This window comes from Sinocyclocheilus grahami, unplaced genomic scaffold, assembly GCF_001515645.1.
Source record: "Sinocyclocheilus grahami isolate Dianchi unplaced genomic scaffold, SAMN03320097.WGS_v1.1 scaffold312.1, whole genome shotgun sequence".
Taxonomy (NCBI): Eukaryota; Metazoa; Chordata; class Actinopteri; order Cypriniformes; family Cyprinidae; genus Sinocyclocheilus; species Sinocyclocheilus grahami.
The window spans coordinates 857,635-879,855 of NW_015505491.1; the positions used below are offsets into that span (position 1 = coordinate 857,635).

A 22,221-nucleotide genomic window follows, 5' to 3' on the forward strand; every position below is an offset into this window, starting at 1 on the left:
ATGCTAAAATGTCATGAAAATGTCTTTTACGAATAAAAAAATATTTCATTTTGTTTTTGATGTATTTTGTTCTGGACAGGTTTGTGTTATTATATTAGAACATACTGAAGGTATTAAGTGCTCCACTCACATACAGTGATATATTTATATAAATCTCAGGTTACACTTTACTTGAAGGGGTGTGCATAAGACTGGCATGACACCATAGGACGATTAACTGCGTCCATTAAAATCTAAGGAATGCAATAAAGCAGTCACTTAATGGGAAGTGCAAATGAAAAAGCATTTTCTATAAGATCTTTACGCAGCGGGCCAAATGAATTACAACACTGAGCAGCTGAGAAATGTTAATATGAACCGAGATCACCAAAACAATGTAAATGGAAGCCAAATGTGTCCAATCTAACCTCGACTTTATAGTCAGCATTTATTCATATCAAAAGATGTGTATACAATTATATATTCAATCTATAATTAACAAAATAAAATGAAAGCTCCCACATTCCCAGCATCTGATCCAAATGATCAAAGATAATACAACATTTATTACAATACAAAAATACTGTACAGAGGTGCCTTAAAAATCATCACGTAAAGAGCTCTATCCAGAAAGCACTTTGCTGAAATATTCTCATTGCTCCAAAGAGTTCGTTATAAATTGCACGCAAATAGTCAAAAAGAATGTAATATTTAAATCTTGCTGTGCACTTCCTTGCGATTAAGATAAAAAAGCTAATTCTCACTGGAAAACAGGCCTCCGTTTGTGTCCCGCAACAGAGTGGCTTTTCCCAGACCTCACGACAGACGGAAAAAAAAATAGTTACAAGAATGAAAATAAAAATGGAAGATCTTTAGAAGCCGCTCTTTAGAATTACAATCTCTCACTCCACATTAGCATCTAGCAATTACGAAAATAAATAGTTCACGAGTGAGTGGAGAGAAAGCTATATCTCATTTACCTCCACCTAAGATCTCAGAAATCTGAAGCAGGATTTCTGAACATGACATCCCTGATATGAGAAACCTCAACCATCCCTGCTGAAAGCGCCCATGATGAATGTCGGTGCTTGAAACAATGAGATGGAATAAACTGATTCATGATGCCAAACAGTGCAGCTGAAGGTTGTACGTTCAGATCAAACATCACCACTGTGGACAGCAGCTGAGCTAGCTCAGGAAAAAATAAAGAACACGTCGGTGATGATGGAACTGCGGCGCAAACCTCATTCTCCGAATTCTCATCGTCACTGAAGCGCCACAGACAAATCAGTGCGCGATCTCTGAATCCGCCGCTACCAGCCTAACCCGTTTCCTTGAGTTTGTCATACAGAAACAAAAAAACACATAAATTTACATTCCCACCCCATGATGCTCGTGCACCAGCCTGAGAGAGGTGCCCCTGCCTCGCACTTCCTGTCGGAGTCAGAGCAGAGGCGGAGGTTCAAGTTTCTGTTGATTAAGATGATCGGCAGTATGCGAGAAAAGATAACAGAAATGGACAGAAATCAGTCCGTCTCCATGCTGACACAGGAAGAGGCTCCATCCATGCCATCGTGGGTCTGGGATGAGACGTGGTTCTCGGGCTGGCTGGAGGAGGGGATGGGTGGAGGGACGCTGGGCTGGCGGATCTTGTCTTGGCGCTGGTAGAACAGGAGGTAGGCGGCACTGGTCTACAGGAATAGAGGGAGAGTAAACATTACAGTGACCAGTGACTGACAAACCTATTGTATTTACAATACCATTCAAAAGTTTGAGTTCGGCAAGTTTTTTTTTCATGTTTTTGAAAAGTATGTCATGCTTACCAAGGCTGCATTTATTTGATCAAATAATACAGTAAAAAAAGAAATATTATTACAATTTCAAATCACTGTTTTCTATTCAAATACATTTTAAAATGTCATTTATTCTTGTGACTCCAGTCTTAAGTGTCACATGATCCTTCAGAAATCATTCTTAGAAACATTTCTTATTAATATGAATGTTAAAATAACCCCGTAGCAGATCTACACAGGTGGAGCTGGGAAAGGCGGAGGGTTTCAGAGAACTCTGAAAGCGCGCTGCTGGAATCTCAAGAGAATGCTAGCCAGCCATATAAATGCAAGGCAGTAAGCTCAATGGCTGCATATGCAGCATGAACCAATCAGCTTGTGCCAAGTCTTTTAACTCTCTGAATACCATCAGTTACGTTAACACCCCGTCAGCCTGTGCCATCTAGAGTTTCAGATCTTGGAAAATGCTAACTTTAGCCTGATAGCACTGAAAGCGAACGTCCCACCCTCCCTGCAATCGCAGTCCAAAGCCACGCCCCCAGAAACGTATTTAGGCTCACAGACCAGGGACAACATTACTACAATAGGCTACATCAGGTTTCCAATTCCAGCCCATGTTCCGAATTGAAGTAAACTTCCACGGATTTCCCCCGCTCAGGGAGTAGGGAGCAGTGAACACTGTGTAGGGTTCATATAGATCGGAACACAGTTCATGGACGTAGCTCACTTCTAACGAGCTGGCGCGAGGACTGGATTAATCGCTGGGCTACATCATGTGTCATTCACCGGTGAGAAAACTTTAAAAGTACTACAATACCAGGAAGGAAGATCGGGTTGTTGATGTTTGCCTGCCATCCTCGCTCTGTCTGCACAGTGTGCGTGAACACGCTGATGATGTATCCTGTCTGCACGAACAGGGTGCGCAGAGGTATGCTAATACATACGTTGACAGGCAGGTAGGAAAGCATATTAAAATGCTTGGACCAAGCGTTTTGATTGGACAAACATTTCTTGATCCTACGGCTTCCACAGAATATATAAATACAGACAAATACATTTAGACCACTTAACTTAATGATCGCTATCGGGATGTGAAGAGACTTTCAACCAGCATAACAAAAAATGTTTCTGAAGACAATCACCTATTGCACCTTTAATGTCTTGAAAAAAAAACATACTGACCCCATATTGTGCTTATTAAATTGTTTGGTTTGTTTAGACGTACTTTCGTAAATCTCCACTATAGCACTATATAGTAAACTTATGAATTGTATTTTCAATGATATTATAGTCAATTCCCAATTCTCAAATTATGCCTGGACATCACATGATCTCAATCTGGCAACCACCATGAGTTTATGTAGAATAAAACACTCTCCACTGATATGACCATTTCTTGTGGACATCATTTTAAACAGATAAGTCTTTGACACATGTGGCCCAGTTATTTCAGAGGTTGAGAAAGTTATTGCATTTTAAGGAAAAACAAACATTTCATTTTAGAAGAGCGTGCACTGATGAATCATGTGCGGCAACACCAAGGAAATTTTATAAAAAACATAAAAAGTCTATTTTGATTTCATGTTGATAAAGCACACCACGGAAATGTGCATTAATCTCACCACTATTTGTTCCTCCCTTGCATAGGTCACCTTGCTGTCGTCAAAGTAATACCACTGACCGTTGTCCTTGTTCCGGGCATAACTAGTATCTAGAAAGAAGGAGGAAAAAGGAAAATGTTTGTGCAATGTTATTGTCACTAATCAAAAGAGAAATGCTGTTTAATGAAGGCTAAGAAGACTGATGCATACAGTGTCCATCTCGGAGTCCGCCGTAGTGGTTGGACACGGAGATCAGGTCATATCTACAGGGAGGTTCAGTACTGTTCACTGTCTTCTTTAGGAGGAAACCTGAGAAGTCTAGATCCCTGCAGTCAGAGAAAGAGAGCTGCTTTTCACCAGAGCAATAACAACACACGAACCACATGAAAATGTAATAGTCTGAGTATCAACCATTGAAAGAAAAAAATATAAAGGTTGCCCATCGATTTAAATATTGTAATAAATAAAATAAATAAATAAATAAATAAAAGCATTTATAATTGCACACTACCATTTTCTTTTTTGAAAGACATTACAAATTTTATTCAGCAAGGACACAATAAACTGATCACAAATTACAGTAAAGATTTACAATATTATAAAAGATGTCCATTTCAAATAATTGCGGTTATATTTAATTTACTATATATTAACAATTCTTGAAAAAATGTATCATGGTATCCACAAAAATATTAAATAACACAACTGTTTTCAATAATAATCAGAAATGTTTCTTAAGCAGCAAATCGGCATATAAGAATGATTACTGAATGATCATGTGACACTAAAGTAATGATACTGAAAATTCAGCTTTGCATCACACACACATTACATTTGACAATATATTCAAATAGAAAAGTTATATTAAATTGTAATTATATTTCACAGTATTACTGTTTTTACTCTATTTTTCATTAAATAAATATAACCTTGGTGAGCATAAGAGACTTCTTTCAAAAACATGTAAAAATGTTACCAACCCAAATTTTTTAACACTAGTGTATGTATGTCTTCATCTTACCGCAGGGGGAACTCCACGATGGTATCCAGTTTCTCTCGAGAGTATTTTGTGTAGGAGAAGCGCTTTAAATGGATGATAAGAACCTCAGGCAAAGACCACAGATCCAATTTCTTAGTGGCAAGCTGATGCTTTTTACATGTTGGACAATACCTACAGACCACATAAACAAACACTGAGTTACATGTGCGGAGGAAGCAATCCAGTTCTTTAAATACACCACTAGGAATTATGAAACAGATGGTTATGGCTCTAAATTAGCCAACAAACACAAAAGGTTTCTCTTTCTTCATGCGTATGAAGGATAGACTGGAATAAAAGGCTAGAATCTTTGTAGTAGTAGACATTACCAAGGGTTTTCCTCTTCCAGTGTCTCTACCGTGGTAAAGAGCTCTATACATTCCTGCAGCTGCACTGTGATTTGCTGGTGAGGGACATCCATGCTCTGATGCTTTATATATTTCTGCATAAACATAAAAAACACGTTTGCAACAGAAATGCTGCAGTTTGCATAGCTCGAAAAGACTCAAGGTTAAGTTCTATAACAAAAGATTACAGAAATAATGGATTTGGATATTTATTCAATTAAATGATCAAATTAATACTGCATTTAAGAATATTTTGCATATTAAAAAGCTTTAAAAAAATCACTTGTGATAGCAGACCAGTGGTTCCTGACTGGTGAGCACAAGATTTTGTCAAATTTAAGCATGTGTGTTTATATTTATGTACATAATAAACTCTGGTGCTGTGTTGCTAAAGAACAATAAATTGAGAAAGAAAAGCTTCAGTGCTGGTTTAAAACACCTAATATTTAGTAATGTTATTGATTTTACTGCACTGACATTATCGGATAAGAACAAAACTTTAACTGAATTAAGCAGAATAATGAAAATATTGTCTTCTGTAGAGCTGCTGTAAAGCTGAATTGAATTAGTTTCATAATTAATGAATGATACTGTTATTTAACTGAACTGAATCAATTGAACTGACTCGATCTGGATAACGACACTATGCCTTCTGTAGAGCTTCTTATAGCTAAACTGAACTTGTTTCACAACTGAGCAGCTTTACACCGTTATTGAACTGAATCAACACTGAACTGACCACAGCTGAATAATGACACACTATTGTCTTTATAGAAATGCTTTACAGCAGAATTTGCATTTCATCACTTCTGTTATTTTCCTGTGCATTACTGTGAAGTTGCTTTGAAACAATCTGTATTGTATAAAGCACTACACAAGTGAAGGTGACTTAAATTGACTGCGGTGATGTAATACAGACGCATCACTGCAATAGGAGCAATACTTTAAAATGAGCATGACACAAAACTTCTAATGGAATAGACTGGATTGAGCCTTGTATGAGAGATTGCATTCATTTCCTAGTGCAACAACAGACGAAAAGCATTTTTAAGGATCAAAGAGTTCATTAGCAATCTTACCTCGGCTTCATTCTCATTGTAGTACTTTTTCTTCATGTCAGGGTCCCAGTCGATGGCGATGTATGGCTGAGCTAAACAGAAACAGTGAGTCATGCCATTAAGAGCAGGAACATTTATACTTATGAACACTCGGAGTTAAAAGATACCATGACTATGAAAAGATGCGAATTGAGCAGCCGGAGAGATAAAAGACAAGCAATCTCAATTTGTTATGACCCTCGCTTGTGTGCACATGACCCTGAAGTTGTACAAAAGCATCAGAAGTGTCTGTAATAAATTGAGTTTCTCATTAGTATGTACTCACAGCTGAAAGAGAAGCCACCGTCTGCCTCTCCCATCCCTCGCTCCGTGGTGCCATTAGAGTTCACCGCCTGAATGGTAAAGAGGGCTTTTTTCTGCCTCTCAGTGTAGCGCCGTCTTCCCGGAAGCCTCTTGTTTGCCTGAGCACAAGATGCGGCCTCCTCTTCTTCTTCCTCGTCCTCATCTTCGTCCTCTTCCTCCTTTCCCGAAGGTTCCACGCCAGCACTTTGGTCCCCGTCAGTGGCATCTTGGGAGTTGGTGTCAGTGCTGCCGCTTGCTGATTGGCCCTCCTCGGTACTGCTGCCCCGGTCCGGTTCGCTGCTCGACTCCTCCTCCTCAGCTCTCTCCTCCCCCTCACTGCTCGGGCTGGCTTCTGATTGGCAGTTGTTCTGCTCTTCGGCCTGGCCGCTTTTTTGAGTCTCTTCCTCTTTCTTGGATGGCCCTGCCTCCTCAGAGTCTTCCTCGCCCTCATCTGTTCAGAAATGAATCATTGTTTGTACACAAAATGTTTGGGGTCATTTAAAGTTTTTGAAAGAAGTCTCTTATACTCATCAAAACTGTATTTATTTGATAAAAAATACAGTAGAATAACAGTAATGTGAAATATTATGACCATTTAAAATAACTGTTTTTATTTAAATATATCTAAAAATGTAATTTATTCCTGTGAATTTTCAGCATCGTTACTCCAGTCTTCAGTGTCACATTATCCTTCAGAAATTATTCTAATATACTGATCAAGAAACATTTTATTAAGAAACTTTAAAACGTAATATTTTTGTGGAAACAGTGCCATTTTTATTCAAATTCTTTGATGAATAGAAAATTAAAAAGATCAGCATTTATTTGAAATAGAAATATTTTGTAACATTATAAATGACTTTACCGTCACCTTTAATTAATGTAATGCATCCTTGCAGAATAAAAGTATAAATGTCCTTTAAAATAAAAAAGTCATACCATCACTAACTCCATTGGTCTGAGCCTTGTACAACTCTTCCTCATCTTCTTCTTCCTCCTCTACTTCTTCTGAAGGGTCTAGGGGACGGACATATCGCCTGTGCAGGACACAATTATGACACATATGAATGGCAACCCAACTTTGGCCTTAAAAAAAACAGATCACGACAGATTTATGCACCCAAAAAACAGTGGTACTGAAATAAAAATGCACAATGACAGCATATGACCACAGAAGTTACATGAAGCAGTTAGTTACCAGATTTATACAAAGAAACTTATAATTGAATGCATCTACTAAAATATGTACAAATTGTTTTAATAATCAATACAATGCTGTTAAAAATGCATAAGTACAAAGCATCTGTATTCTGTATAATGAATGAATTTTGATTCCAGGACTAATGGCATACATAGCTGCTGGTAACAATTTTATAGCCATATTAATATTAATATTTTTGTTTTATTGTAGAACTAATGCCATAATGGTCATTGTATGTGTTTCCCTTTTATAACAAAAACACATAAAAAATGAAATGTACAACATATTCAAAACTAAACAATCCCAATATTTAATGAAAACTAGCTTGTGACAAACATGCATGACTGATTAGACTTACGCCAGTCTTTTCAGGAGGAGCTGGTAGAGATCTTCCCGTGTGCACTGGGCGCGTGGCACAGATATCAGCAGCGGGTGACCGAACAGGGAAGTGCTATAGCTGTTGCTTCCCGAGCCGTAATCTCTGTAATGGGAGCGTTCACGCATATAGATGGCCATAACCACCTCCTCACCTTCCTGACCCACACAACCACTGCTCAGCTGATACCTGCAGCAACACACCACAAAACACATTTAGACCCAGCCGACTGTCTCAAGATGCAGCTTTGATACATTTTGTTTTAGTTTTCTTTTCTTAAAAGAGGAACTTAATGCACTATCAATTTGATTTTGAAAATAAACTGCATTATATGAAATGAAATCAAAAAATCTTAAAGGCTTGGAAAAGTCAGACACTAACAACAACTGAAAAAAAAGAATATGTACTGTATATATAATTTTATATAAATATATATCATATTATGAATTATATTTTGAAAGGAAATAAAAAATATTAAAAGCTAAAGGCTTGGAAAAGTCAGGCACTAACAACAATTTAAAAAAAGAAAAAGGAATTTTTATATGAATATATAATATAATAATAATAAAAAAAACTTAATGAATCAGGCTTAATAAAAACTGTATATTTGTGTGTTGGCATGTCTGTACAATTAAAGCCGTTTACTCAGATTAGTTCTATCTTACACAAATATATCATCCCGGTCCAATATACAGCTTAAGGATTCGTCAGCCTGGTAAATCCTGTAGAAGCGGTGATTGAAAACATCAGCCACAGCCATCTGTGAAGAGCAGATCATTTATTAGCCCAGAACAAATACAACATTTGTCAGTAGTAAATCAAACTTAAAATGGATACAGGGTCATAGCATTAACCTAACCAAGATTATAGCCATAAGTAATTTGTAAACACAATTTGCCAGTGTTTCAGTGGTTAAAATGCTTGTTCGAACCTGGTTGGGAGGGATGCCTGTTGCCTGAGAGAGGGCAGTGCACAAATCAATCACTTGGCCAGCTTTAGGTACAATCAGACGATACTGCAGAGGGAAGACAGACACATTCATCAGCCATCAGGACAAACAAAACTCACAGTAAAGCAGTGGTTTTACTGAATCCTTACTAAACTTTGTTCAACAGATCTGTCAGACTACTTTGCCCTAAGCAAAACTGGTTCTGATGACATCATCACACACCACCAGCTGTCTTCCTGTTTACAAACCGGCAGTGCTACATCATTCACATCTGCCAAACTCATAGCATGGGCTCACTCATAATGAGCATGTCTGTCATGCTGCACATATGCTGCTTTTCCTGCCAAAAGTGACTGAGCATTTTGGTATTTTGCAGTTTTTTTTCAGTATATGATATAATACAAACCTGGGTGGGTTTGGCCGTGGGATCCAGCGATACATAGAACACCTCCATGACCCTCTCCTTACTAACAGGTAAGGGCACGCTCAAGTAGCAGAAGGGGTCGAAGGTCACAGAGACCTTGTTGCATTCGGGACACACCAGCGTCGACTTAAACAACCCGTGGAATGTGTCGACGATGACCGAATCGTTCCGCCGCAAATGGTTGCGCCATGCTTCCTCAGCAACTTCCTGCAATACGCAAATAGAAATGTGATTCCCATAGTAACACTTTGTTTTGTTGTGGATAAATATTGTTACACTTAAAAGGTTGGCCAATAGTGCATTTAACAGAGACTAAGCTGGAAAAACTGGTTGATAAATTAATCAGTAGATATTTTGAAACATCTATACGAATAACAACTTTCCATAATATAAAATAGAATGCAATTAAAAAAAAGATCAAATAAAATAATAATAATAAGCTTATTTGTTATAATTTGATGATTCAAAAATGAAAAAGAACAACATTTATTCAAAATAGAAATCTTTTGTAACAATATACACTACCAACCAAAAGTATGTTTAAATAAAATACTTTTATTCAGCAAGGATATGTTAAATTGATAAAGAGTGTTAGTAAAGACTAAAATATTGTTAATGCTGATAAAAAAAAAAAAAGCTTTTTAATCAAACAATTCTGAAAAAACTTAGACAATTAATAATGACTAATTAACCATGGAAATGTAATTATGAAATAATAAAAATTAATTATTCCATAAAATAAAATCATTAAAAATAAGCATGCTTCACTAGTGTCACAAAGCATTTATTACTTTTATTTCACATTTACTCAGTTTGGTTGTAAACAAGAGTGACAACAGCATTTTAAAAATGAACTATCGATAAAGTGATATGTGACGCTGATAAATATGTCATGACATTACAAGAGTAATTCTTCGTGTACTATAGCGTGTGTGTGTGTGTTCTAACTTAAAAGACATACACTTCATAACATACACTACTGTTCATGAGTTTGGGGTCAGTATGATTTTTTTTCTTTTTATATATTAATTTATTTATTTTAAAGAAATGAATGAATTTCTCAAATAACAAGAATCTATTTCATCAAGGAACCCAGAAAAATTATGAATGTACTTAAAAAAAAAAATAATAATAATAATAAAAATATGCAAATCAGCATATTAGAATTATTTTTAAATGTGACATTGAGCATCACAGGAATAAATTACATTTTAAAACATATTCAAATAGAAAAGTTATTTTTATTTTATTTTAATATTATTTCACAATATTACTGTTTTTGTGTATTTTTCATTAAACAAATGCAGCCCGCGAAGAACATAACAGACTTCGTTCAAAAATTTGACTGACCCTAAACTTTTGAACGGTAGTGCATTCCATGAATTTGTATAGCGAACAGGACATACACATTATTAGAGGATCTAAACATCACAAACTGAGCTTAGTACAAAGAATGCAAACTTCAAAGATACATAGTTTTACAGTGTTGCTGGAAAGTGGACTGGAATTTATTTTTACTTGTTATTTCGGAAGCGTTATTTAAAACAGAAGCCCTAGTCCCGATATTCATTGCAGTGATTTTACATGCAGAAAGCACAGTGAGATTGTATCTTTAATCAGACATTTTTAAGTGTCCAAATACTTTTTCCATCCATTAACAGCCTGTACTCACGTATCTTGTCTGCTCGACTGAAGCATGCAGATACAGTACTCTCCATGTTGCTAGAAAGACAGAGGTAGATCTCCACAGGGTAGACCTCTACTTTAACAGTGCTGGGAAGATCAACAACCTGCAAAGAGAAAGAAGATGATTTCACACCATTTTCAATTAATGACAAACACTGCCTATTCTGAACTTAACATCTCATTTCATTTTAATAGAAAGAAAAGTCAACAATCTGGTTAACACTACCTTTCTCTCCAAAGGAGGTTGATCGTCCATCATGTCATACCATGCCAAAAGTTTATGCCAGGCTTCTGCAGGGACCAGGACAAAGTCCTCATTCTCCGACAGCCTCTCTTTCAGATGATAGGAATCCAGATCTACAGAAAGCCATACAAAGTATTTCAAAACATCTTCTACCTCCATATTTATTAAAGGAATAGTTCACCCAAAAATTAACATTTGCTGAAAATTCTCTCACCCTCAGGCCGTTCAAGATGATGAGGAGTTTGTTTCTTCATCAGAACAGATTTGGAGAAATGCAGCATTACATCACTTGCTCACCAATGGATCCTCTGCAGTGAATGGGTGCCGTCAGAATGAGATTCCAAACAGCTGATAAAAACATCACAATAATCCACATGACTTCAGTGCATCAATAAACATATTGTGAAGCAAAAAAACTGAGTGTAAGAAGCAAATTCATCATTACGGTATTTTTAACCTTAAACCGTTGCTTCCAGCTAAAATACAAGTCCTCTATACAATAACTTTGAAGCATTACTATGGATTATGGACTCATATTCTGGCCAGAAGATGCATTAATGATGGATTTGTTTCTTACAAACATGCATCTTTTAACTTCACAAAATGTTAACTGGTGGACTGGATTACTTGTGGAGTATCGTGATGTTTTTATCGGCTGTTTGGACTCTCATTCTGACGGCACCCATTCACTGCAGAAGATCCGTTTGTGAGTGAGTGACATAAAACTTTATTTCTCTAAATCTGTTTCATTGAAGAAACAAACTTAATCTTGGATGGCTTGAGGGCGAGTAACTTTTCAGCAATTTTTTTTATTTTGAAGTGAACTACTCCTTTAAGGGAACAGATCTGCAGAGAATGAGACATTAAACACTTCATGGTGCTACTATGGGATCTTGTGTGTAACATCACACAGAATAGCAGCACTTACCTTCATAGAGCTCAGTGTTATCAATTTTCCCGGGATAGGAGGAAGAATTTTGGTCCCCGGCGTGTACATACTCTTTCCACTGATCATACCATCTTTTGTCCAACAAATACCTGCAATACAGACACATGCACCTGTCACATCCAGTGTCAGACATGGATTAAGACACCAAACACTTGTCATTTGCCTTTAAGGATGAGAAGGAATTACAGCAGTTCTGCCTTTCCTGTCCAAGGAACAAACACAAACCGAAAGTAACTTTCCCATAACAGACTGACACACCTTCTAGAGATGGAAGTGAAACTTAAAACAAGTGCATTAATGACTTAGACACAATAAAACTAGGTTATGTGCACATTTGCTTTATGTAAATGAAAAGAAATGAAAGAGTTTAAAGCGGGTAGAGTTGCTGATGTTAGAATCTGGCAAGACAAGCAAGCTGTCAAAACATAATGACACCAAGGAAGCTGTTAACCAGGAAACCCGCTCTATTAGGCCTGAAAACTGACCTGTATGTTAGTTTCCTTCTTTTATTTGATATCTGAATCATTTAACTCTCTATCACATTGGCATGGCTGCTACTAAACCTGGAGAACCTGAAGACCCTCGAACCGCACAAACTCCAGAGCGTTATAAGTTTGACAGAGTTCTGTCAATGCTTTATGTGTGTTGTAGTTGTTGTTGTTGTTTACTGAATGTTTGTTTGTTTGTTATTAAGGCTGAAGTTTCTCTCACCAGCTGTCTCCGGCCCGTAGCTGCTGCTGGTTCAGGTTGTCGATCTCCCGCCACTGGGTCTCTAGTCCCGGAGGCTCCGTAGCCGAGCCGGTGCTGCTGTTCGCAGCCATAATCACTCATAAAATCCGAAAAGCGCCGTTAAAGCCGCATAGACACACCGGAATGTTTTGACGCAGGAAGTAGGAAGCGGTTAGAATGACAACTTCCGCCCTGCGAGAGAGGGGCGTGGCGTACGACGAGAGGGCGTGTGTGATGGGAGAGAGTTGTTCGATCAAATCTGCAAAATAAATCCAAAACGATATGACCAATATATTCCCACTTTAATCAAATGTATCCTAAACATTTCATTTAATTTTTTTTATTTAATTCTGCAATTTAATTCAGCAAAATGCGATTTTATTTATGTATTTAGTTATTTATACTACGTTTATATATACCGATTATATTTACAGATTCATTATTATGAATATATAAATACAAATGTATACATTAATAATTTTTCCATAATTTATTTAACTACTATTGCTGAAACGTTTTACTATTAAATGTAAAATGTCCCATAAATCAGCTAAAACTGATGATGATGATGATGATGACTATTATTATTATTATTATTACATCAAGATCTAAATATTATATTCAACACTGGAAATGGGCAGTATTTTCAGTGCAGCATGTTATGCATTACTATATAAATTCAGCTAATATAGATAATATTACATTTATACAATTATATATATTATATTTATTTATACATTTATTTTGCATTGACTAAAATATATACATTTTCGCATTTAATTAATTAATTTAACTATTAACTATTATTATTGTAAAATGCTGAAAAATGTCCCCATAAATCAGCTAAAACTCATTTATACTAAATTAGTAGTAGTAGGCTACAGTATGTCACGATAATATTCCAACACTTAAACCTTTAAAATGGACATTGAATTTGACAGCGAAAAATTTACAGTGCTACATGTTATGCATTCAGCTATTACTAATATAGATAAATAAAAAGCATTCAAATGACCTAATTTCTTCATTCTTGTTATCAGAGAATGGGTGTTAGGTTATGCAAGTAACCTAAAGTTTTGGCTGTAGGACTATGCATTTGGCTCAAGATGGCAGTGTTTGACAAAAATACACAGACACTAGTGCAGGGGTGCCCAAACTCAGTCCTGGAGGGCCGGTGTCCTGAAGAGTTTAGCTCCAACCCCAATTAAACACACCTGAACCAGCTAATCAAGCTCTTACTAGGCATACTAGAAACTTGAAGGCAGGTGTGTTGAGGCAAGTTGGAGCTAAACTCTGCAGGACACCGGCCCTCCAGGACCGAATTTGGGCACCCCTGCACTAGTGACTCGAGTCACTTAAATCAGTGGTTCCCAACCCTGGTCCTGGAGGCACCCCAACACTGCACATTTTGCATGTCTCCTTAATCAAACACACCTGATTCAGGTCATCAGCTCATTAGTAGAGACTCCAAGACCTGAAATTGGTGTCAGAGAAGACATGCAAAATGTGCAGAGTTGGGGTGCCTCAAGGACCAAGGTTAGGAACCACTGACTTAAGTCACCCAGCAATTGATTGATTTATTGATCAATAAAGGACCTTTGAACTAATCTGATTAATCTTGTAGCATAACATTTTGGTTGTCAGTGTGGGCACAAGCACTGTTCAAATTTGCCTTGATACCTAAGAGATTTTTTAATGATCTTTATTCAAAACAATGCAAACTAATAAATATAAGCTGACAAAGCTCATGTTCTAGAGGCTGCAGTGCTTGGAATTTAGTTATTTTCTTCCTGAAGGTGGTGACGACTTTAAAGTGATAGACAAAACATGGATGACTAGACAGGCACCGTTATGGCTTTGAGAACACACATGCCCAGAGTCTCTTTTTTAATACATTGAAAATATGTCATTTCAATTATTTGATTCTATTTCCTGAACTTCTCGTGGCCCCTGCATCTTTAGGCTGGCAAATGTGTCATTGTCATAATTCCATATTTCTGACTGACGGCTGATTGATGTGCGATGTTCACTCTGGCGAGCCTTTCAGTCTCTCTGTTGCAGCCCTGTGTTTAGACTCCTATTGCCCCATCATCAGATGTCGTAATTTCTTCACCTCCAGCGCACACGTCTGTCATCTAGGTTTAGTGTTAAGGCGTACAGACTGTGAGTAAACTGTGCTGGCAATGGCCTAATGGTTCCTCTGTTGTCAACATAGAGAAAAAGAGATCATATGTTGTAAAAAAGAAAAATCTCCACCATCTTTTCCGGCCCATTATGTGTTTTTCACCTACATACTGTCACGCATTATTTGAGCACTTATGTAAATAGGGACAGAATGATTCTCTTTAATACACATTCATATTTATACCCAAGTAAAGTGGTTTGTGCATTGCATGTAACAATGCAATAGCAGTGCGTGCAAAATACATGAGAACTTGGACGTGTTAGAATGCATTAGCATAGCACAAAGGTATCATGCGACGTAAAAGTATTCCATATGATTTGTGCAGTGAATCTTCTGATTTTGTACATCATTGTATTATTATTCACTGTGAGCTGCAACTAAAATTGTGAGTCAGTGAATCAGGGAGTTGAACTTGAGAACTGTATGAGACTGATTCCATTAAGATTTCATGAAATAGATCATTTGCATATGGATTCTCGTTTTGCGTTCCATTTTAAAAAAAATAACAGAATATTGGTTTAAAATAAAATGGCTGTATGTAAGTAATGATACATATACTTAATACAAGTATATAAGTAAATAATATAATTAAGCATATAGAAAACATTATGAATGCTTAAAACAATGATATGAGCAAAGAAAACAACAGGTCTTGATGTTATTAAAAGATTTACGTATTTTGTTCTCAGGCATGCGTGGAAAGCCCACACAACCATATATATTTTATATATCTAGTTTCTATGTATCAAACATCTTGCTGTAGGGTTTTATTGAATGATTTTTTGAGAACAGAAACACTGAACTAAGAAATATTCAGAAAACAATTAGTTTTATTCACAGCACAGCGTCCCACTGTTGTTATTTCATGTAGGAATTATTCTGGCAAAGCATTCTGACCATCAGCAATCTGTTTAATTACAATTGATTGCTTTGCTCTTTCTATTATCGATTGTACCATTCAACATCAATACTGCTTCAAATATGACATCTTCATAGACACAGCCGTGTTGTGTTGCATTTTCTTAAGCATTATGAACTCAGCAGAATACATGGACATCCTAAATCACTAATGTAAAAAATAGCAAAGACATAAACTACATTTCTTTAATGTGATGTGAGCAAAACACAGCAGTCATGTTACTCATGTAACACAGTAAGACTTTTCAGATAGAGTTTCCCATGCATATTCTCAATCAGACACAAAATAACTCGCTCAAAACACAAAATAATACATCCATTAAACCTTCTGCAGATTCCTCTATTTACAATGTTAAACAAGTTAAACTGTACATTGATCTTTAACATGGTGCACTCTGGATGCTGAATTGATATTTAATTCTACAGGTTTCTTTATAAAAGCACCAACATGTCTTTGGCCAAGGAGATCAATCATCAGCATTAAATAAATAAATATATTATTTCAAAAAATACAAATAAATAAATAAATAAAAGAGCTAATTAATAACACCTAGTTAGAATCATTTAAATAAATAGATAAGATGCACAAAGCTATCAAATACACAACTGGCTTAAAATAGTGTCTACTTCAATATTTGAGCTTACAATCTAAAATAAAATCGTGTGTTATGAGCTGACAAAGCAGTGACTTTGCTGTACGGTTAAAGGTGAGGAGAGTTGTTCTTCAGGGTCAGTCAGGATCTGTATTTTTATCAAATTTATCTGGTGGTCTTTCATTAAGTTTTTTCTTCTTAGCATGTCCAAAGTTGCACTGTTTTAAATGTCTCATGCTAAAACTTCAATAAAATAACCACACAATACTTTTTCTGAGGTAAAAATGGGACAAAAAGAGATTTTTCCAAATTGCATTGTGCGATCCGCAAAAATCCTTTGGATGAGAAAGGCTTTTGGGCACATTCTATCTATGAAGCGTTTCAAGTGTTCGACAAAGATGCTCAATAAAGAATTTCTGTTCGCAGTGTTAGCAGTTTGTGCTTCACAGTCAGTAACATCGGCTTTATTAACGTCCTCACCTGGCATCACAAAATACAACACAGCAAAACTCCCCCTTTGACTCTGTTCCTCAGTGATTTGAGATCCAGACAGCTGTTCCAAGGGTCACCTGTAAGTACAAAGACAGATCTGTGAATATGAGATACTCAGCAACACTCAGCAAAAAAGTAGGTTGTACTTCACATGCGTTTTAAAGGGATGCTACAAAGATTGTACATCAAAGTAGAGGCAAACTGTCTGCAAGAAAACATAAAATAGCCCCAAACCAACCAGCAAAGATTGCCTGGCTAGCATGATTCTGTTAACCTCTGCTGGAAGACACTGTAACTACACCTGCAAAAAAGTATATTTCACTATTTATGGCCATCTATTTACAGTTTTTTTACAATCATTTTTGCACTAATAACAGAACCTTCATGTCATTTTTCAAAACTTAGACACACAATTCACAACATTTTTCAAAACACAACACTTTTTCCAAATGCTTGGATACAATACACATGGTACATACACGATCATTTGTTCACTGAACTAAAATCACTGGTTCAAAATGACACAACTTAACATCAAAGTATTCCTATTTCAAAATGCAACTCATACATTACATCTGAATTGAGTGTCTATTCATTCCTTTACAATTATCTAACTATCAACTAATACAACTGCTCAAAATGCTACATAACGGTTTCATTACTCTTGAGGCATAGTTTTTATGGAAAATTATGAGCAATATTAAATGTTTAGATTATGAAAGTGAAGCAACTGAGTATGATCAGTTTCAAGATGCCTGTTCTTAGGAGAAAAATTTATTCTATATCATTGTTATCAGTATTTGTTTTTCTTACAGTAAATTTAGAGGGTGCTAGAGCTGGAAGCTGATGAAAACCATTCATATTTTTGGATGAGGCAAGCTTTACCCTGGCCATGACATGGAGGAGAGGTTGAGCGCCCAGCAGGTGAGAGGGGCCCAGAACGATGTTCGCTGGGGGGCCTGACCACCCCTCCATTGAATGTGAATTTGAGGGGACCCCATAGCAAAATCAATGCAATGGGCCCAGAATTCCTCGCAATGGCACTGAGAGCAATCATGGTTTCAGGCACATCCACGGTTTATCTACCCCCACACTCCCCTTTCCTTACTGTAACCCGACTGAGGAATTTTTCTCCACATGGAGGTGGAAGGTTTACAATAGGCACCCTCACAAACAAGTCATTCTTCTCCAGGCTATATAGATGATGCCTGCAATGACATCAAAGGTGGAGACCAATGTCAGGCCTGTATTTGCCATGCCAGAAGATTTTTTTCCAAGATGTTTAGCTAATGAAAACATCCATTATGATGTGGATGAGAACCAATGACCAAAGCCACAAGACAGGGTTGATAAAAACATAGAAATGCAGCGAGGAGTTGACATTTTATTGTATGCCTACTTATTTAAAGTTTTTTGAAAAAACTGTTGTGAGTTGATTACTTCATCAATAATTTTTTCAAGTTTTGTATGAATGTGTAGAACCATAATGAAAGATGCATCATGTGTTTTGAACAGCTATATTTAATAATTGTACTAAAAACTACACAGTGAAACTCTGGGTATCTTGTGTGTGGGTGATCTAAAGTAATGTTCCTATGATATTTCATAATAAATTCGTTTTTTAAACCAATGGATCTGCAAATGAAAGGCTTCTTTAAACTTATGAACGCAATATGCAAAGTTTTGAACATTGGATAGCCTGTTACAAATAATGACTTGTTTTGAGCTTTGTGTCTAGAGTTTTGAAAAATGACATGAATGTTCTGTTATTTGAGCAAAAATGATTGTAAAAAAACTGTAATGGAATACTTTTCTGATCACCAAGGCTGCATTCATAATATGTTGTTTGAATATATTTAAAAATGTAATTCAGTCCAGTGATGCAAGGCTAAATTTTCGGCAACTATAACTCCAGTCTTCAGTGTCACATGATCTAGATAGATAAACAATGAACAAAGGAACAAAAAGATAGATAGAATGAATGAACGATAGATAGAATGAACGAACGATAGATAAAATGAATGAACGAACGATAGATAAAATGAACGAACGATAGATTGATAAAATGAACGAACGGACGGATGGATGGATGGATGGATGGATGGATAAAATGAAGGAACGATAGATAAAGCAAACAAATAAACGAATGAACAAACGATAGATGGATGGACGGACGGATAAAATGAAGGAACGATAGATAAAGCTAACAAATAAACGAATGAACAAACGATAGATGGGTGGATGGATGGACGGATGGATAAAATGAAGGAACGATAGATAAAGCAAACAAATAAACAAATGAACAAATGATGGATGGATGGATGGATGGATGGTCAGATGAACGGATGGATGGATGGATAAAATGAAGGAACGATAGATAAAGTGAACAAATAAATGAATGAACAAACAATGGATGGATGGATGGATGGATAAAATGAAAGAACGATAGATAAAGCAAACAAATAAACGAATGAACAAACGATGGATGGATGGATGATGGATGGACAAAATGAAGGAACGATAGATAAAGCGAACAAATAAATAAATGAACAAACGATGGATGGATGGATGGATAAAATGAAAGAACGATAGATAAAGTGAACAAATAAACGAATGAACAAACGATAGATGGATGGATGGATAATGGATGGACAAAATGAAGGAACGATAGATAAAGCGAGCAAATAAACAAATGAACAAACGATAGATGGATGGATGGATAATGGATGGACAAAATGAAGGAACGATAGATAAAGCGAGCAAATAAACAAATGAACAAACGATAGATGGATGGATGGATGGACGGACGGATAAAATGAAGGAACGATAAATAAAGCAAACAAATTAACAAACGATGGATGGATGGTCAGATGAACGGATGGATGGATGGATAAAATGAAGGAACGATAGATAAAGTGAACAAATAAATGAATGAACAAACGATGGATGGATGGATGGATGGATAAAATGAAAGAACGATAGATAAAGCGAACAAATAAACGAATGAACAAACGATAGATGGATGGATGGATGATGAATGGACAAAATGAAGGAACGATAGATAAAGCAAACAAATAAACAAATGAACAAACGATAGATGGATGGATGGATGGACGGACGGACGGATAAAATGAAGGAACGATAGATAAAGTGAACAAATAAATGAATGAACAAACGATGGATGGATGGATGGCAGATGAACAGATGGATGGATGGATGGATAAAATGAAGGAACGATAGATAAAGCAAACAAATAAACGAATGAACAAACGATGGATGGATGGATGTCAGATGAACAGATGGATGGATGGATGGATAAAATGAAGGAACGATAGATAAAGTGAACAAATAAATGAATGAACAAACGATGGATGGATGGATAAAATGAAAGAACGATAGATAAAGCGAACAAGTAAATGAATGAACAAACGATAGATGGATGGATGGATGGATAGATGGATGGATAAAATGAAAGAACGATAGATAAAGCAAACAAATAAACGAATGAACAAACGAACGAACGAACGAACGATAGATAGATAGATAGATAGATAGATAGATGGATAAAATGAAGGAACGATAGATAAAGCAAACGAATGAACAAATGATGGACGGACGGACGAGATAGATAGATATTAAGGAACGATAGATAAAGCAAACGAATGAACAAATGATGGACGGACGGACGAGATAGATAGATAGATAGATAGATAGATAGATAGATAGATAGATAGATAGATAGATAGATAGATAGATAGATAAAATGAAGGAACGATAGATAAAACAAACAAATAAATGAATAAACGAACGAACGAAAGATGGATGGATGGATGATGGATAAAATGAAGGAACGATAGATAAAACGAACAAACAAATGAATGAACAAATGAATAGATAGATAGATAGATAGATAGATAGATAGATAGATAAAATGAAGGAACGATAGATAAAACAAACAAATAAACGAATAAACGAACGAACGAAAGATGGATGGATGGATGATGGATAAAATGAAGGAACGATAGATAAAACGAACAAACAAATGAATGAACAAATTAATAGATAGATAGATAGATAGATAGATAGATAGATAGATAGATAGATAGATAGATATGGGCACAAAAGGTCAAGCAACAACTAAAATGTTGTATGACAAAGTGAAAGTGAAATGGCTTCTGGATGTGAAAAGTGTGACTTGCTGACATGTTGTTTATCTCTCTTAACAACTTCCTCTTGTAAGCAACGCCCACGAATGACAGATCGGGAGAGAAAGCAAGATGTGCCATCAGATCTAGTGTGTCTCCTCTGAATAGATCCGTGCTGTTTTTATGTCACGCTGCTGAATGGTCCTTTGACAAAAACACACACTTGAATGCTTCTTGTGGTGGATGTGGGTGTTATTTCTTTATTACTCAAGTCCTGAAGGGTTTCGGCCGCATTTCCCATGAATGCAGTATTTTCTAGTGAAGGCAAATACAGTCTTCTCACGGTTGCATCAATAGACGGCAGTTATAATAGGCATTTTTGATAGCAGTATGGGAATACTATCAAAATTGTGCTTCAGGCAGATGACGTACGATATACGTAAGTGATTCACTATTATAACCACTCTTTGCAATCGTAGTAGGATAACAATGGCAAGGATAAACTATATTTTTACATTTTGTCAACGCAAAACTATCACAGTGCTGGAGTGTTGATGGTGGTTGTCACTGTGTTGTTCTGTGTGATTTTTAGTGGGTTTTCTGGTTGATTGCTGGGTTGTTTCTTACTGGCCATGCAAGTCACAATCCCACAAGCCCACAATCAAGTGCCTATGATATTATGGCCTCTAAATATAGTTCACATATCTTCTTAAATGGAAGACCATGAGATTTATTTGTCCATTTAATCAATCATTAAGCATCCTTTATGCTCATAACTTGGTGTGGGACAAGTTACATGCAAAAGTTTAATGCTTAAGGCTAGAGGTTTGATCAAACCATTAAGTAAACATATTTAATAAATATCACTATACTTTCCCAGCTGATTGATTATATTAAAGGGGTCATATGATGCAATTTCAAGTTTTCCTTTCTCTTTGGACTGTTACAAACTGTTCGTGAATAGATAAGATCCACTAAAATCTCAAACCCAAAGAGATATTCTTTATAAAAGTTAAGACTGGTCCACGCCCTCCTAAAACGCCTCATTCTAACACGCCCCCACATGTCTACGTTAAGATGTGGGAAGATTTGCATAATGCCACCCAAATGTTCACGCAAAGAAAGAAGGCGTAACTTTATTGTTGCTGCCACCGCCGCCGCCATGTTTTGAAGA

At 36.4% G+C, this 22,221-nt stretch overlaps 2 protein-coding genes across 2 annotated transcripts in view; both read right to left on the minus strand.

The window, feature by feature from the left end:
- Window positions 1–212: 212 nt before the first annotated feature.
- On the minus strand, window positions 213–12,918 carry LOC107601749 (ubiquitin carboxyl-terminal hydrolase 11-like). Its single transcript, XM_016294035.1, has 17 exons — window positions 12,697–12,918; window positions 11,965–12,074; window positions 11,019–11,149; window positions 10,779–10,896; window positions 10,457–10,527; window positions 9,089–9,313; window positions 8,665–8,748; window positions 8,399–8,493; window positions 7,716–7,922; window positions 7,096–7,193; window positions 6,140–6,607; window positions 5,836–5,906; window positions 4,739–4,851; window positions 4,392–4,541; window positions 3,581–3,696; window positions 3,392–3,480; window positions 213–1,670 (listed from the first exon to the last, which is right to left on the minus strand). Exons 1-17 carry the CDS (start codon window positions 12,804–12,806, stop codon window positions 1,506–1,508), a joined length of 2,421 nt encoding a protein of 806 aa, XP_016149521.1. The 5' UTR covers window positions 12,807–12,918; the 3' UTR covers window positions 213–1,505.
- Window positions 12,919–16,421: 3,503 nt separating this feature from the next.
- Window positions 16,422–22,221, minus strand: part of LOC107601768 (metabotropic glutamate receptor 6-like) — a 58,860-nt gene continuing 53,060 nt past the window's right edge. The window contains exon 12 of the mRNA XM_016294057.1: window positions 16,422–16,979. The gene's annotated coding sequence lies outside the window, so the exon portion shown is untranslated. The remainder of the gene's footprint in view (window positions 16,980–22,221) is intronic.

What these genes read in the sequence shown, in the direction of transcription:
- LOC107601749 (XM_016294035.1), bottom strand. Translation starts at nt 12,806, where the DNA reads ATGGCTGCGAACAGCAGCACCGGCTCGGCTACGGAGCCTCCGGGACTA. An exon ending in CTACCGTTCAAAAGTTTAGG is followed by an intron (nt 9,314 to 10,456) that starts GTCAGTCAAATT and finishes TGCGTATTGCAG; the next exon opens with GAAGTTGCTGAGGAAGCATG. An exon ending in CGGACTCCGAGATGGACACT is followed by an intron (nt 3,481 to 3,580) that starts GTATGCATCAGT and finishes CCTTCTTTCTAG; the next exon opens with ATACTAGTTATGCCCGGAAC.